Genomic DNA, 15,500 nt, shown 5'->3' with positions numbered 1-15,500 from the left:
TCCGCAGCCTACCTATATAATATGAATAAAAAGTATTTTTAAAGTAAAGACAATAAGCAACTAATAAGCAGTGATATTGTCATAGACGACCTTCACAAGTTTAATGTTATAAGAAGATATAAATTAAAACTTACAAAATAGAGTATCAGAGTACGAAGAAAATATAGCACATGTGATCAATGATCTAAATTGTTTAATGTTTAGCAACATCATAAAGAATCTCTAAAATTGTACCTAAAGCTGATAAAAAAAAGCATTAAATATAAAAGCGTTTAATCACATACGAATGCATTCCATGTAAATAAATCAATATCACTTTTCAGAGACAAATTTTATGTCTTATAGAAGCACTAAATGTTGTTTTTATGATAGATATAATTTCAAATTTCCTCACCCATTACCGCAGTTTACCTTAAAGTAAACGAAACGTCGACGTAGAGAAAATCATCACCGGAAATCTCAAATAAGAAGCCCAATTTTAATTTCGGTTCATTAGGGCGTTCGTAAGTTCGCAATGTCATCTTGTGTTGTCACTTGTGCCGTTAAGTATCCATAACAGCAAAAGTAACTTAAGCTACAACAAATGCAACCCAAAGGGTTGTCTGTCTAAAGAACTACGTGTGCTCATTCGCCACGCAACATTCAAGCAAGTGCCTCATTATGAATATGTATCCAGATACGACTGTAAAGAGGACGTAACACAAAAGCCAGGGTAATTGGAATATGTCACATATTTTAAATTTGAACACACGTTTTATATTTTATGTACAAAACAGAAAACACATAATGTACATAAGCGCTTTCTACATTTTTTCACGATTTTTGTATCTGCTTCGCTGTTATCAAGTTGCGTCGTCGGAAAGCGCATTCGATAAAATCGATTGAAATTATCTGAGCACTAAAATAATTATTATAAATACGAATGGATGGTAGCCACGTACACACGAGGAAGTGCACACAACAAGCAAATATACTTCTATATTATATGCCTGTATGTACTTAAAAGAATCGATAAAGTTATGAGACACGAAGTGCTCTCCGTAAGCTAGTTTGTATTGTCCTGGTTTTGCTGGCAACCAAAAACATTTACTCTTCAGAGCTTCCCTTCCTTCGTCTTCTCAAAAGTATTTCATGAAAATTAAATGACCATGTTTCGCAAAGGATTTGTGATGTCAGTCAATTGTAATTCCATTAAATTTCATAAAATCAACTTTCTTATTTTTTACTGCAAAATGAAAAAACCAGAAGCTTAACAAAATGAGAAATGAATCATAAAAAAGTTTTGATTAAAAATTCTTCACTAGGACAGTAATTCCCACTGTTCTATACTTCTCCCTCTATCCTTCCACTGAAGTTATAAAATTTTTTATTTTTAAACACTTTCAGTTTACCTGTATTGCTAGAGTATTAATTACTTTTTAACTAAAAAACTTTTTAATAACCGTTTTTTCAATAGTGTTAAGTTCATTTAGGGCTGCTAAACTCAAATAACCACTTTGATTTTCTCTTAGACATCTGGACCTCCGACAATAGCGGTATGAAGTTTACAAGATAAGATTTTAAAGGGTTATAAAAAAAAAAATTTTATTTTAAGAGACACAAATTGCAATTCTCCAGTAAACTTGCTATGAATGAATACATAAACATTTTTGCTTTAGACATCCTTACCCATATTCCCTTCCTATTCTTTTAAAAAGAAGAATTTTTTAAATACTTCTTACTATTTTTTGCTAAAGGTTAATTGCAAGAAAATCCTTTTGGTAAGGGAAGAAAGGGAAGGAAATTTTAGGCAAAAATTTTGATCTATTTACTGATCAAGTTTACTGACAGAACTAAATTCGTATCTGTTATGAAAAAATTTAAAATAAATTTAAAAACAAACACATTTTTTTTATACCCTTTAAGACCTCAATTTTTTAACTTTCATTATCAGAGGCCCGCATACCTGGTAGTAAAATGGGTTGCAATTTTAAGCTCAGCAGACCCAAACTAAGTTAAAAAAATTGAAAAATCGAACAATAGAAAAGACAACTTTTGTCGCACAGTCTGATATATTTAAAAACACTGGATGAAATTAATCAATTATACAGATGGTAGAGATCAAAGATAGACTAGTCAATACATTTGATCTAATGATTCTTTGCTTTTTACGAAATCTGAATAATATAAGTTGATGAAGCCTCCAAAATTAGACTCGATATCATCGTTTAGTAGCTCTGTGATACTACATTTGTTTTTGATTAGCCAGGCAAGATTTCTATTTCTGGTTCAAATAGTGCGTCTACAAGTACACGAGTACAAGTAGTTCCTGGTTTTCAGCTTGAAATCTTGTGTGAAGAGTTAAGCTATATTGATACATAGCATAGTGAAAAATCGCCTCAGAATAGGCGAATATACTAAAATGCGTTGCGTTCGGTGTGCCCCAGAAATAGGAATTGTGCTCCCAAGCTATTTTTCTGGTTTGAAAGTTTAAAATTCGTTTTGGTGAAAGTTTTATAAAGTTTTTGAAACCAAATTGAATCTACCTGTTTATGTGATACTACTTTCCGATTTTAATTTTGTGGAAATGTCATCATTTATTGACTGTATGTCCAAAACATGTAAATGTAAATAAATGGTTCTAATATAACTATTTGTTTCAAATAAAAAAACCGGTTTATTTTTATAAGTTTCTTATACATTTTGTTATTTTTTCACAAAAAATTGTAATAGGAAAAGTTTTTACATTAGGACCTCTTAAAAATATCCATGAATAATATGGTTATCGTAAATTTGATTTCTGGAACAAAACCAAAAAAGCTTGAAACCCAATAACTGTGTTGTGTAAGAATAATATAAATGTGTTATTTATTTGGTTATTCTGTTGATAATGTAAATATTTATCTAACAATAGATCAATAAACCATGGTTATTTTCAGATTTGAGTATATGTTTTTATTATTTTCATTTAATTAATAAATTTCAGTCCAAATATTCGTTTTTTAATTAAATGAATTATTGAGCTGATTCTACAGCTGTTGCGAATACCGCCAAATCTTTATCATCACCGACAAGATTTAATTTGAGGAGCGACCGGGTCTACATCCTCAAGACGTTTGTTAATTTCAACGACCAAATATCACTCCCCAAGAGAGACTGTACCAACAACAGCAATTAATTTCTGCGACTTGCAGATCAATAATTTTACACGAACAATTAAACTAATAGGTGGGGTCTACAATAGTGAGATGAGATAAATCACAAACTTAGAGAAATTTTAGGAATGAATTTTTATCATTTAAGCATTTTCATACGAATTTTGAATAAATTTTTGAAAACCCTTCTTATACACCTAATTTTTGACTTGAAGCAGTGGCGTATGCAAGAAAAAGGTGAGTTGAATCAAGAATTAAGAACTATTTGTCATTAGATATAATAGATTTTTTTCAATTATTTATTTTTATATGAACTGTGACTCAGTTTTTAAAACCTTTCTTAAATAAGAGTCTCCCTATACGCTCACTTCTCTACCTGAACCAGTAGTTAATACAAGAAGAAGGGGAATTGAAGACTGAACTTCAGGTTATTTTTCACTTGATATAATAGATTTTTATCAATTATATATTTTTATATGAACTTAAAAATTAATTTAAAAACTATTTTTAAATGAGTCTTTTTTTTACGCTCCTAATTCGAAAAGAAGTTTCTTGTCATAGGACATGTGCATATGTCATCTAATTTTGACAGTATAGCGATTAAGGGTCTACTTTACCGAAACGTATGATTGCCAATAGTTGGCAACAATGGAATAATTTAAATTAATAAATTTAATCAATATTATCTATTGTATAGTCTCTATTATAGCTATAGAATTGTGTTGCATTTTATTTATGGACTTACCTCAATTAAAGTATCGTTTCCCAAACCAGAAGTACTAATACCAGACGTTGAATTCTTCCCCTTAAATTGTTTCTGCTGATCGGAAATGTTAGCTGACGTGGTCATACGTACACCCTTTCCACAGCCGCCACCAACAGAACGCTGAGCTGTTGCTATGACAATCTCGTCCTCCTCGTCGTCCTCAATTATATCGTCTTCATCCAAACCTGAACCGGAACCTAAATTTAACTCATCCGCAGCACTGTCAATGTCCAAATTCTCTTGAAAACTCAAATCCAAATCTTGGGGCAATTTTGCATACTTTTTGTGATTTTTCATTTTCTTTCTCATCAAAATTTAATAATTCCGCACTGAATTTTTCTAAGGTGGTTAGGGTTCGTTTTGTCTACGCGATGACTCATACGTGAGACATATCAAATGGCACTGTGTCCAGTCGGATTGGCACTATTAATTTGAGTTCTTTGCTTTCGGCCGTGCAGGGCTTTCAATTAATGTTCAGCAATGCAAGCTGCACTGTTGATTACAGTCGCTGCGAGGGCAGTGCGGCCGAGTGTTAAAATGTGTCAACAAATTCAACAAAAACAACAAAAGCACATGAAATTAAAATGGGAGCAATCGATTTTTCGCTTTGTTTCTTTTTCACATTTTCATTGCGCGAAGTGCGAAAACATTCTTTTGTACCCGCCGTCGCACAAACCAACAACAGGTATTTTATTTCACAATTTTATTGTTTAATTGTTTAATATTTTCAAAGCGAGTGTTTTCTTGATTTAACGGCAACGGAGCTTATGATTTTTTTCGAATTTTCGATAATTCAGAAGAAATTAGCGCATTGCCGCTCATGTGCCATAAATGCGCATTGTTTTCGCCAGCCAAGGACGTGGAAACGTCGCATACCGGCAGCTCGGCTGATGTGTTTCTGCCGTTTGATCTTCCCACCCAGGGTAGGCGAAACACACTTAACAGAAAAACTACGCTAAGATTTTCGGTTGACTGCAAATCCACTTGAACGATTAAATGCACACAAATACCTTTCACAAAGATGCACTTTCACTTTATTCTTGCAATTGCAGATTCAAACAAACAATTTTCGAAAATGCAACTGTTCTTGTTGTGACGAAATGCGAATACTGCATCAAAACAAAATTCTCGTAATTTATACACTTCACTGCTTTCCATGCAATGTTTTGATTAATTGATTTTTTAAACAGTTAATTGCAAAAGTATTTTGTATAAAATATAATTTCCTATGCACTTTGTGTAAAATTCTTACTAGAATTTTAATTAACTAGGATGTCATGATGTTGTCACTTGTGTTTTTCCGACGCCCAACCGTTCTCCACAAAGTCTTCAAAACGTCTGCTCTCAACAGAATTTTCTTTCTCGACTTTCTCCTTGTTATTGTTTTTATTTACATTTTCATTTGACGTAATAGATTAGTCCTAAATTGCAAGCAGTGTTGTAAAACGGAGATTATTTTAATTATTTACACAAATATTGTGCATATTAAAGGATTGCTCTCAGATATTCGCCACAAAAAAAGTAACAGCCATATTTACTTAATTTTGTAAAAATAAAATTAAGTTAATTTTGAAAGCATTCTGTCCCAAATTAAGGAAAGCATATGTTAATTGTTTACAAATCGAATGTTAAAAATTGCATGCTCAAAACATCATTTGTATCTGGGAAATTTTAAAAATTGATTATTATAACTATAAAGGATGGCATTCAGTAGTTTTATTAGCTTCAGGTATGTGAATTATTATTTTTCACTCTATTTTAAACTAATAACAGTTACAGTTTTTTCTCTATATTCAAATTTAAAAATTTGCACTACTTTTAAAATATTTTCGCGGTTTTATTTAAGTCAACTGTCACTGACATTTATTTCAAAAAGTAAATTTTTCGTTATTTCAACTTTATCTTTTGCTTTAAAATCTATCTTACGCATAGTTGCATTTGAAATAACTCTTAATTTCTGTCTTTGTTTCAACGCAATTAAAGCCATTTTCTTTAATTTCGTTCTAAAATTAAAACTGAATTTTGTATGGAAAAATCACTTTAGTTTTGCTTAAATGAAAATGATATTAAGATTTTTGGGAAATGAAGGTGTGTCTGAACATAGTATTAAATTTTTATAAAGCGGAAAATTAATTAATTTGTAATAGTATATTATGAAAAATCAACAGTTCAAAAACTAAATAAAACTGAAATGAAATTTCTTTTTAATTCATGTTGTTTATGTCGAGTCTTTTCAAAGTTAGTGCATCTGGGCATTTTTACTCTTTGCTAGCTGAGGGGTTTCTGCAGAGTCCCACCCTTCTCACTGAATATTATTATTATTTATTATTGATTCAAAAAAATGCATACAACACTTACAAAAATTATAGAATTTTAGCTAAAATCTAAATTGTAAATAACATATTTGTTGTGTATCAAAGTGTAAATTTATTATTAAAATTAATATTCATATAAATTTTTCAATAATAAATCTTCCCATAATTTATTGTTTTAATAGCCAAATATTTTTAATAATAATTTTATTTTTTAAACGGGCTAATTGGTCAATATTTAAATAATACACTTTTTAAAAATTTTTTTTGTTGTTTAAAAGATTTCATTTGAATCAATATTACGATTATATTCTATAGATATCTATTGATAGAACGCTGAAGATGACTATAAAATATAGTCAAAATATTAGTTCAAATAAAAATATTAGTCTTTTAAAAGACTTTTTTTAAAAAGTCTATTATTTAACCATTAACTAATTGTTTAAAAAGCAAAATTATAATTAATCTTCTGTAAAATAAATACTTTTTCTAAATTTCTACATATTAATAATATTGCTACCATTTAATAAAACTTTAACTTCTTCTTCTGATAAAACTGCTTTATCTCCGAACACTGGGAATACACCAATAATATGGCATATATATACTTTCTATTTTTAAATAAATTGTAAATATTGTAAATTCATTCAGGCTTAGGCATGCAAAGATTACTTGAAATAAAGTAATACTCTGAAGAATTAAGCCCGGGAAAACAAATGTTTAAAATTAATATTGGATATTGTAATGTCATATAAATTATAGTCATATTAAGTGTACCTAACACATAAAAGGAATTATTAATATATATAAATATATGCTCGACGCTTAATATAAAGAATCTGAAATAATTTATTTATTAATTATTTATAATCTGTTATCGCAAACTTTTAAAATAAAAATCGCCCCGTTCTGATGAAATAAAACTTCAACTTATATTAGGCCGTAGAACAGATCTATTATATATATTTAAAAAAAATAAATGCTATTGAATATAAACAGTTTTTTATTTTAAAATTTTACGATAAAAGTCTTTAAATAATACATAAATAATAAGTAAACTAAACACAATGTTTTGTGTGTTGTGAATATTTTGAGACCAAAGTTTGTAATTAAATCGAGTGTAACCTGAACTGAATAATTTATTTATACAATATATATTAATCAACAAAAAGCATTAAAAGCTTTGATTAAGATGTAAAACTCACTAAAATCATATCTAAAGAATGTTTTAGATATAGATACCAGAGAGAGAGAGAGAGAGAGAGAGAGAGCGAATGCTGAGAATCCCGTTTTAGTAAACAGTGGATGAGTAAATGAAATTAAAAATTAAATTAAAATTTATATTTTAATTGGCAAGTTTCTTTAATTCAAGGAGTTAGCATACTATTAAGCTATCGAGGCGCTATGTTAGTGCACGCAGTCGCCGAATCTGCTTTTGTCATGAAAACAACTTTATTATCTATTTTTATTTTGCCATTAGAACCACATTTTATTAGTCTCACCACTTATGGTTAGGTCGTGGTAGTTAACCAGCACTCATTTACTAGTGTTTCTAAGTGTTTATATAGAGTTTTGCAAAGACCCTGTGATAACAGAATCTACTAACTAATTTCATTATAATTGGGACTATGTGTTCTTTCTGATTTTTTCACATCATTTCGAAAACATTGAAAAAATATATAAAAATGAATTTCAACTTTTAATCGAAATTTATTAACTTTGTTCAATAATTTGAGACTCTGTAAATTTTGGTGTAGAAACATTGTTCGTTTCTTTGAATTTAAAAATCCACCGTAGCGGCTTAATCAGTTCAGGAAACAAACACATCATTTAAATAAAACGAGTCGTGTCTTTAATGCATATATTAGATTTGTGAATAGACGTACTTTGGGGATAACTACTTAATCTCACAATGATAGTCACTGTATGACATGACTTGTCAATTTTGCAAAATGTGATATTAATTTTTGAACCCTTTTGGGAAGACTGAAAGGTACGAAACTTTTCTAAGTATTATTTTAACATTTTCAAACGAATATTTCCTTCAATAATTTGGAAAATTCATTACCCTTCTATAAAACAAATCCGTTCTTAACAATTTCCCTCCTCAGTCTCTAACTTATAAGTTTAATAGTTGTCATAAAAATTTAAAATTATATGTTAAGAATTGTAATTTAATAAAAAAAAGAAAAATTTAAGTTGTGATTTATGGCCTTAAAAATCAGATATATTTAATTATATATAATATGACGAGACAGATATGGTTTTTAGTATCTCGTCCTTCTACCATCTACATGAGTAAAATATCCTGACGTTTTAATATCAATAGTGATGATTGTTTTTGTAATTATATAGTTTAATGATGTTCCTTTAAAAAATCGAAGATCTTGTTTTGACAATTTAAGAAGAATTTAAATCGATATAAAATAACCTGTTTAAACATATTTAATCTTGTCATTCTAGGTATATGCAAGAGTCTGGTTAGAGGAAAGTATCGAATGCGATAGATGAGACTTGAACCCACTGAAACCACCTCTTAAGAATGCAAAAAGACATATTTCAGCCCTTGGACTGTAAAGGTAAAATCTGAAACCCCATTCCAGTAATCAAAGAAAACACAGCAGGCTTAGTATTCACACAGCAAATATATCTAAACCAAAGTTGGAAATAAATGAGAGAAAGATGGAAGGGTGTTTATATATATGCGAGGTAGTAATTATTGATTAAGAGTTGTGTGTTTTGAAATAGATTTTCAACATTTTTATGATGCAAGATCACTTTCAATTCCGACTAAAACAGTTTTACACTTAAAAAAATGTTTTAAATCTGCTCGGTTGCACTATCTTAAAGACAGAGCTTCTCATGGACTTTCTAAATTCACAAAAATGACTAAAAAGGATTGTTTAAAGCTTGAAGACAAAGCCCTTAAACGTTTGTGAATTATTTTTAGCCCAAATGTTAGTAAAACTTAAAAACAGGCTATGTTTTTAGACACAGCTAAACTATGTCTGTGTTTTAAGTATATACGCATCGTGCTATCAGGATAGTTGACGTCACACATAGATCTAATAGTAGTTATACCGGCATGGACATCTCTTAGTTCGACTTATTGCAATAAATAAGAATATATTTTCTGAATTAAATAATTTTTAAGTAAATGAAAATACATGCCCTTTGGGGAATAGATAATTTAAAGTTAATATGAAATAAACAAATTTTGTCTAATAATTTATTAAAATAATTTTTGTACACATTTTGTATAAAAAATAAAAGTAATAATTGAAATGCTGTGGTCAACGGATTTCTACGCGACACAACAGTTTTCTCTATCACACACGATTAGTGTTGCTCCAACTTGATCACACAACCGGAGGCACGGTCTACCTCTATGCCTTCTTCCAATGGCCGATTTTAACATATTTTTCGCTGCATCATTATTATCTATTCTCTTCTTAATTGCTGAGGCTAAATTAGCGGTTATAGCGGTGGAGAGATAGATAAAATGTCTGAATAAATGCTTATAAACTGTTTGGCTAAAACTGAAAACAATAATAGTTTATTAAAACAAAAAAAAAATTTTGTTAGATGTTTTTCGATGAATTTTAAAACTATTTTTTTTTGTATATAATTTTTTATATGATTTTTTATTATTAAAAAATTTAGCTTAAGAATCCTAGAAGAAAAGCATCATTATAGCTACCACAAGAAATTTGTGTTTGTTAATATTTGTTGTTGTTCTGGTTGTTGCTTAAAGTATGTTAGATGCTAATTATAAGGTTTTGTATATAAGATTTAATTTATCTAACGTATAAATATCAATTTAAATACTGTCAACTTATGTTAAAACGCACACACATACATTACAATTAATAAATATACAAAAATAAGTTTTGAGTATAAAAATAAAAAATAAAAGTTTTAAATGAAAACGAGTTCATTATTCGCAATATTCGTAATAAAATTATAAAGAAGCCAACTTAGATTAGTGCTAACATTAAATGAAATTACTGTTAATAATGAGATTACATAAGTTGCTTAAAATAAGTTATTACTAAATGCATTAAGTACAATTACTGGCAACGATAACTGAAGCTCCGCCAAGGAGCCACTATTTTTATGAACATTTCTTTTTCTGATCCAATTGAACTGTTATGGCTTTAAAAGCCATTTATAAAATTTCTTATAAGCTAAAACAAAATATTCGCTTTAAAATCATTGAATAAATGCTTAAAAATATATATAAAGTTATAAAAAAAAAAAATGGCAAGTTTTTTTCTTCAAGAAAAAAATTTTTAAATCTAAAGTGTAGTTTTTATAGCTGTTGCTGTTCCTGCAATTGCTGCAGCAATTGTTGCTTCGTTTCGGCCTTCACAGTTTTATAGCGTCCTTTCTCCTCTGTGTTTTCAGGTGGCTCACATTCGAACGATGCTATTGATAGTGTATTCTCGTTAAGCACGGGACTAGTCTGCAGAAATGTTATGACATTCGGTAGCTTTTCAAAAGGACAGTTGACTTTCTTCCATTCATTGAATTCCATTACTTGTTTCGCAAGTTGTGAGCATTTTTCAAAATTGATATGATTATTTGGCAATCTACAATTAATCAAACAGCTCGTATTTAGTTTTAGTTTTAGTTTTAATTGAGGATATATAATTTACCTATTGGAGCATCCTTCATTTAAGAAGTATAAATCCTTAACAAATAAACTAAAAAACGGAATGATTATGCGCTCGCGTTCTTCAGTGGCGCCTTCCGAACGCCACATGGCTGCCTTCAGTGTTGAACGATAGCTATTAAAATTCGATGTAGGATCCATTTGATGTTCCAACACGGAGAATTTCGCTGATTGCACTTTCGACCACTAAAATAGTAAACGAAATTATAATAAATCATTTTTAAAAATGGAATTAATGTAAACTGACCGTCTTCTTAAGTCTTGATATTGGCGCTAAATTTAGACCAGCTATTATCGCCATCAAACTATTAAAATTTCCAATGTTGAAACATTCGCGCGCAGTTTCGATCCAGTATTCGATAACCCGTACACGTTGCTTCTTTTTCGGATACTACGAAATAAAAACAGAAAATTATAGATGACATTAGACAATACTTATTAGACAATATTGATACTTAATTCAGTGAACAAAGAGTTAATTATAATTAATTAAGTTAGATTTTTTTGTTAAATTATTTACGAATATAAATTATATTTTAAAATTATAAATTATAATTAAATATAAGAAATATTTCTAAAGAGATTACTTATGATGAGCATTTTGCAATTCTTGAAACAAATGACGCAAACAATATATATTGTTTCGAATATAGATCTTTTTTAGTATTTTGATCATAATATATTACAGGTATTTGATTATCATATATATAGGGTGTAAGAAAGAGGAAAAAGAAACAACTGAGCATTATCTGCAAATGCTAAGACCTGGTAAAATTAAGATATTCTCCTAAAAAGTCTATGCATAGAGGACATCCCAAGCAAAACACTTCAAAAAATTGACTCTATATCAACTGCACGGGTTGATTATAAAACTCAGATTTTCACTCAGATATGTGGTATCAAAACAGTACTTAGGTGCTATTTGGAGAAAGGATAAAGTTTTCCCGCCATTAAATCAACTAGCTATAAAAGGCTACAAGTAAAGCTATTTCTGGTCAATTATCAATAGAGTTCCCCAACGATATATATCCGCAATAACATAAATACAGCAATTGAAAAAAACACCAAATGGAAGGGCAAAATATTCTAAGTTATTATACATATATTGTTTAGGTAACCACGCTAGAAGATTAAATTTGTCTTTCAATCATACCTGCCGCAATTGTGGAGAGTACGATGAAAATGCCTCTAATCTGTTTTGCTTCTGTCCAGCACACGTGGCGCCGCGTTATCACTTTAGGGTCTTTCTTTTTTTGAGGATCTTGGCGAACTACAAGACCTTCCTCTGAACAGCATTATAAGCTTTACCAAAGGTTCTAACTGATTCTAACCCTTGAAAGGTTCTAACTGATTCCCTTGGAATCTGCCGGTATGAACTAACCTACATATATAATGTATCTCAAAGTATTTGGTTGTTTAACATCATTCATATATTTCATATTTTTAAACAAATTAAATTCAGAAACAAAAAATTAAATTAAAACATTTAAGTGCATTCAGGGCACATAAATAGAGACAACCATTTGTTCTTAAAATCTAATAAAGAATAACGACTAACGCATAATTTTACGATAATAACGCTTCAGTCGAGAGAGTTCATTAGATTTAATATAAAAAACCTCACCTTGACTATTTCCGATGCTGTAAGGTAACTTAAGCGGTTAAACCACTCCACATATGATTCGAGATTTCTTGTTTTTTTCATATCGTTTAAGGAAGTGCTCATGGCATTCGAGCCTGCGCCTGGTTTGTTTTCAATTGTGTGTTGATATTCCTTTGCAAAAGCCTGTACAAATTCCTCAGGACCAATATGCGAAAGTCGCTCCAATTCAATTGCAGTCAACTGATGTGCCAGTTGCGCACAACTGGGACATAGATCCATGAGACCATATACTTCGTGAGTTTGACCATCAATTGGAATTGCAGTATTCGAATTTGTTGCTACACTCATTGACGGCTGCATCGTTTTATGATTATCAGCGTTATTTGCTCCTGCAGCAGTGCTCTTTCCCAATGAATTATTTGTGGCATTAGTTGCTGCATAAGCGGCCGCTGCTGATGTGCTATAATGTTGACTAGCATTGAGATCGGTAGCAACCAGCGACTGTAGGAATTCTTCATACTTCTCCAAGGCTGTTAAACGTTGAACTAGCAACTGCAGAATACGCGAGACTTGTTTACCCAACGCATTATCTATGTAAACACATTTGCGTGCTAGTATGCGCACTTGCTGCATAAGTCGCTCATCCCGAAAATCATATGGAAACGTTTCAATCCATTCGGATAATAATCGTATGCAATGTTGAGCAGATTTTTGTGTACCGGTACGTTGGGCTTTTTGAGCTGCCTCAGTTATAGTCGTAGCTGCAATTACTTCATTCACCGATGCTTTACGCTGCATTAGCGGTGAGACCGATGCAGCCATCATCAAATGACTAAAGTTTGCTTCATCCACTACATCATTGCTGATTTTCTGTTGCTGCTGATCCCAAGTTTGTGATATTCGAGAGAGTAATTCATGTGGTCGTATAAATAATCTTGCACTTAATAAAAAGGAAAATATATATGTACGTTCAGGATAGTATTCACTCGTAGGCACCATGTGTTCAATAAGTGCTTCAAGCGTGCCCGATGTTAAGTGGCCATCGCTGTACACCACAGTATGCAGCTCTACATCATCTGGCCGACACTGTTCAGCTGACGCACCTTCACGTATTTGCTTAAAGTAAGTCTGTGTTTTTATGTATTGTGTGCTTCGATTTTCACCTTTATCCGGGTGAGGTTTCACACTACTATTGGAGTTATCACGCCGGTGTGCTGATATGATCTTATTCCTACTATCGTTGTTGTTGCATTTTGAAGCAATCAATGACGCTGCTGGCTTTTCTGGCAATGGTGGCTTTGTGGCTTTAATATCCTTTTTATGACTAATTGACGTTGAATTGGCACTGTTTCGGCCGTTACTGGCGTTATTTATGTCGTTATTCGACATTGGCAACATAAAGTGTTTTAAAATCCCTCGTTACTTCGAAGTTTGAAAATTTCATTTAAAAATATTTGTAATCTAAAATGGAAAATATAAGAAAAATTATTATTTTATTTAATTCGATATTTTAAATGATAATTTTTTGTTTATTTTTATGGTAGTTGAACTACAACTAAACGCAAAAGTATCTTAAAATTAAGTTCATTCGTTAACTATTTATGGGTTTGGTGCAGAGATAAACATATTAAATAAATATTAGAATTATTAGAATTTTGTAAATATTGACATTAAAGGAGTTCCTTCTCCGATATCAGAACATTTCTCTAACATATGGGTAACACCCAATCTTTATATACAAAACACAATTTTATGTATATTTGCTTTTAATACACTTGAATACATGGTATCACGAAGAGTCTTTAATTTTTCCTCTTTAATTAATAATTACCTAAAATTAAGGAACCGAGGCTGTGCAAAAATTGGCTGTGCACGTAGTGACCGTTCTTCAGATACGCTTCTTTCTGCGCTAACTTAGTGGGCAAGTGTGCGTTGCAGAGCTGTTGTCCTTAATTAGTTTTTATGTCTTATTAGCAGCGCTATTCAAATCCACTTAACGCGCTCCAGTTCGTTGGTATATGCAAGCGCTCCACATATTCTCTAACAAATCGCAATCGCGCTGCGTAAATGCTGCTTCTTCGCTGTGGAATCGAAATCGTGTTTTTATTGTGTTCCATACACAAAAATTCAATTTTATGTCATTATTAATAAAACAAAAAGAAATTTTCATTAAGTTAACAAAATACGTTTCAATATATGTGTACACACTCCTCACCTGCCGCGCCCGTTTAGCACATACAAAATACGAGTATTTTCCGTATTGTCAGCTTTCAATATTTTTTGCTGTCGTTTTCACATTTCTATTTTGTTTTTAATTATTTACTTTGTACATTTTTATTTCTAATTAAATTCGTCAGAAATTTTCACTTTTTTCTCTTTATTTTATTTATAATTTATGTTTTCACTATTAAATTTTTTTGGAGTGTAGAATTGATAATAAAATCCTGCCGACCTTAGACGCTTTCGACCGGTTTGCTACCCAGATTTTCTTTCGTCGCAGTAATTGTTAATTCCTCCCCCTTCATGGTGGCGAAGAAGTAATGGAAGTGGTTGGTTTGTTTTTCCTATTATTTTTCAAGTGCTAAAAGCAAAAATCTTACGCGCAAGTCTCTTTTTCACAATTTTCTGTGCCATAATTTATTTACTTAAATTCCTTTTCTTGCTTCTTTATCGCTTTTGTTGTTTTCATTCACGATATCGCTTTTGTTTACGCCTTCCCATTCGTTGTTGAAAATGTAGCAGATTTCTGTTTAAGTACAAAATTTATAAAAATGTTATATTTAAAATATTATATATAAAATTTATTTTATTAAATAATTAATTAAATAAATTGTTATTAGACAATATTCAACACGTTTTTTTTATTATTACTGGACTTAGGTTGTTAACGTAGCACTTAAAAAATAAAATTTTTTTTAAATAAAAAATTATACTTAATAATTTTAATAAAAAATTTATATAACAGCTATTTCTTTTACTTCGTAGACCATATTTAGTGTACAATTATTAT

The 15,500-nt window shown here is 30.5% G+C and overlaps 2 protein-coding genes across 3 annotated transcripts in view; both read right to left on the bottom strand.

Annotated features, from left to right (window-relative positions):
* Positions 1-5,236, bottom strand: part of LOC119668737 (calcium-transporting ATPase type 2C member 1) — a 198,114-nt gene extending 192,878 nt beyond the window's left edge. For both annotated transcript variants that reach the window (XR_005251529.1, XM_038078345.1), the window contains exon 1: positions 3,880-5,236. Coding sequence is in view for 1 of the 2 variants with exons in the window: in XM_038078345.1 (XP_037934273.1) it covers positions 3,880-4,209 (330 nt within the window). In the remaining variant the exon portion in view is untranslated. The remainder of the gene's footprint in view (positions 1-3,879) is intronic.
* A 4,656-nt stretch (positions 5,237-9,892) lies between these two features.
* Positions 9,893-14,821, bottom strand: LOC119668736 (ras-GEF domain-containing family member 1B). Its single transcript, XM_038078344.1, has 6 exons — positions 14,706-14,821; positions 14,322-14,571; positions 12,512-13,951; positions 11,135-11,278; positions 10,871-11,073; positions 9,893-10,804 (listed from the first exon to the last, which is right to left on the bottom strand). Exons 3-6 carry the CDS (start codon positions 13,886-13,888, stop codon positions 10,525-10,527), a joined length of 2,004 nt encoding a protein of 667 aa, XP_037934272.1. The 5' UTR covers positions 13,889-13,951; positions 14,322-14,571; positions 14,706-14,821; the 3' UTR covers positions 9,893-10,524.
* Between the last annotated feature and the right edge of the window lie 679 nt (positions 14,822-15,500).

The sequence above is a fragment of the Teleopsis dalmanni genome, chromosome 1 (genome assembly GCF_002237135.1).
Source record: "Teleopsis dalmanni isolate 2A chromosome 1, ASM223713v2, whole genome shotgun sequence".
In the NCBI taxonomy this organism is placed as follows: domain Eukaryota; kingdom Metazoa; phylum Arthropoda; class Insecta; order Diptera; family Diopsidae; genus Teleopsis; species Teleopsis dalmanni.
Note: the sequence above shows the minus strand (reverse complement) of the source record. Positions and strands in the feature narration are given on the sequence as shown.

Excerpts from the sequence above, each read along its gene's own strand:
- LOC119668736 (XM_038078344.1), bottom strand. The coding sequence starts at position 13,888 with ATGTTGCCAATGTCGAATAACGACATAAATAACGCCAGTAACGGCCGA. Across the intron at positions 11,279-12,511 it reads CAGCATCGGAAATAGTCAAG|TATCCGAAAAAGAAGCAACG; the intron begins GTGAGGTTTTTT and ends TTTATTTCGTAG. Across the intron at positions 11,074-11,134 it reads TATCAAGACTTAAGAAGACG|TGGTCGAAAGTGCAATCAGC; the intron begins GTCAGTTTACAT and ends TTACTATTTTAG.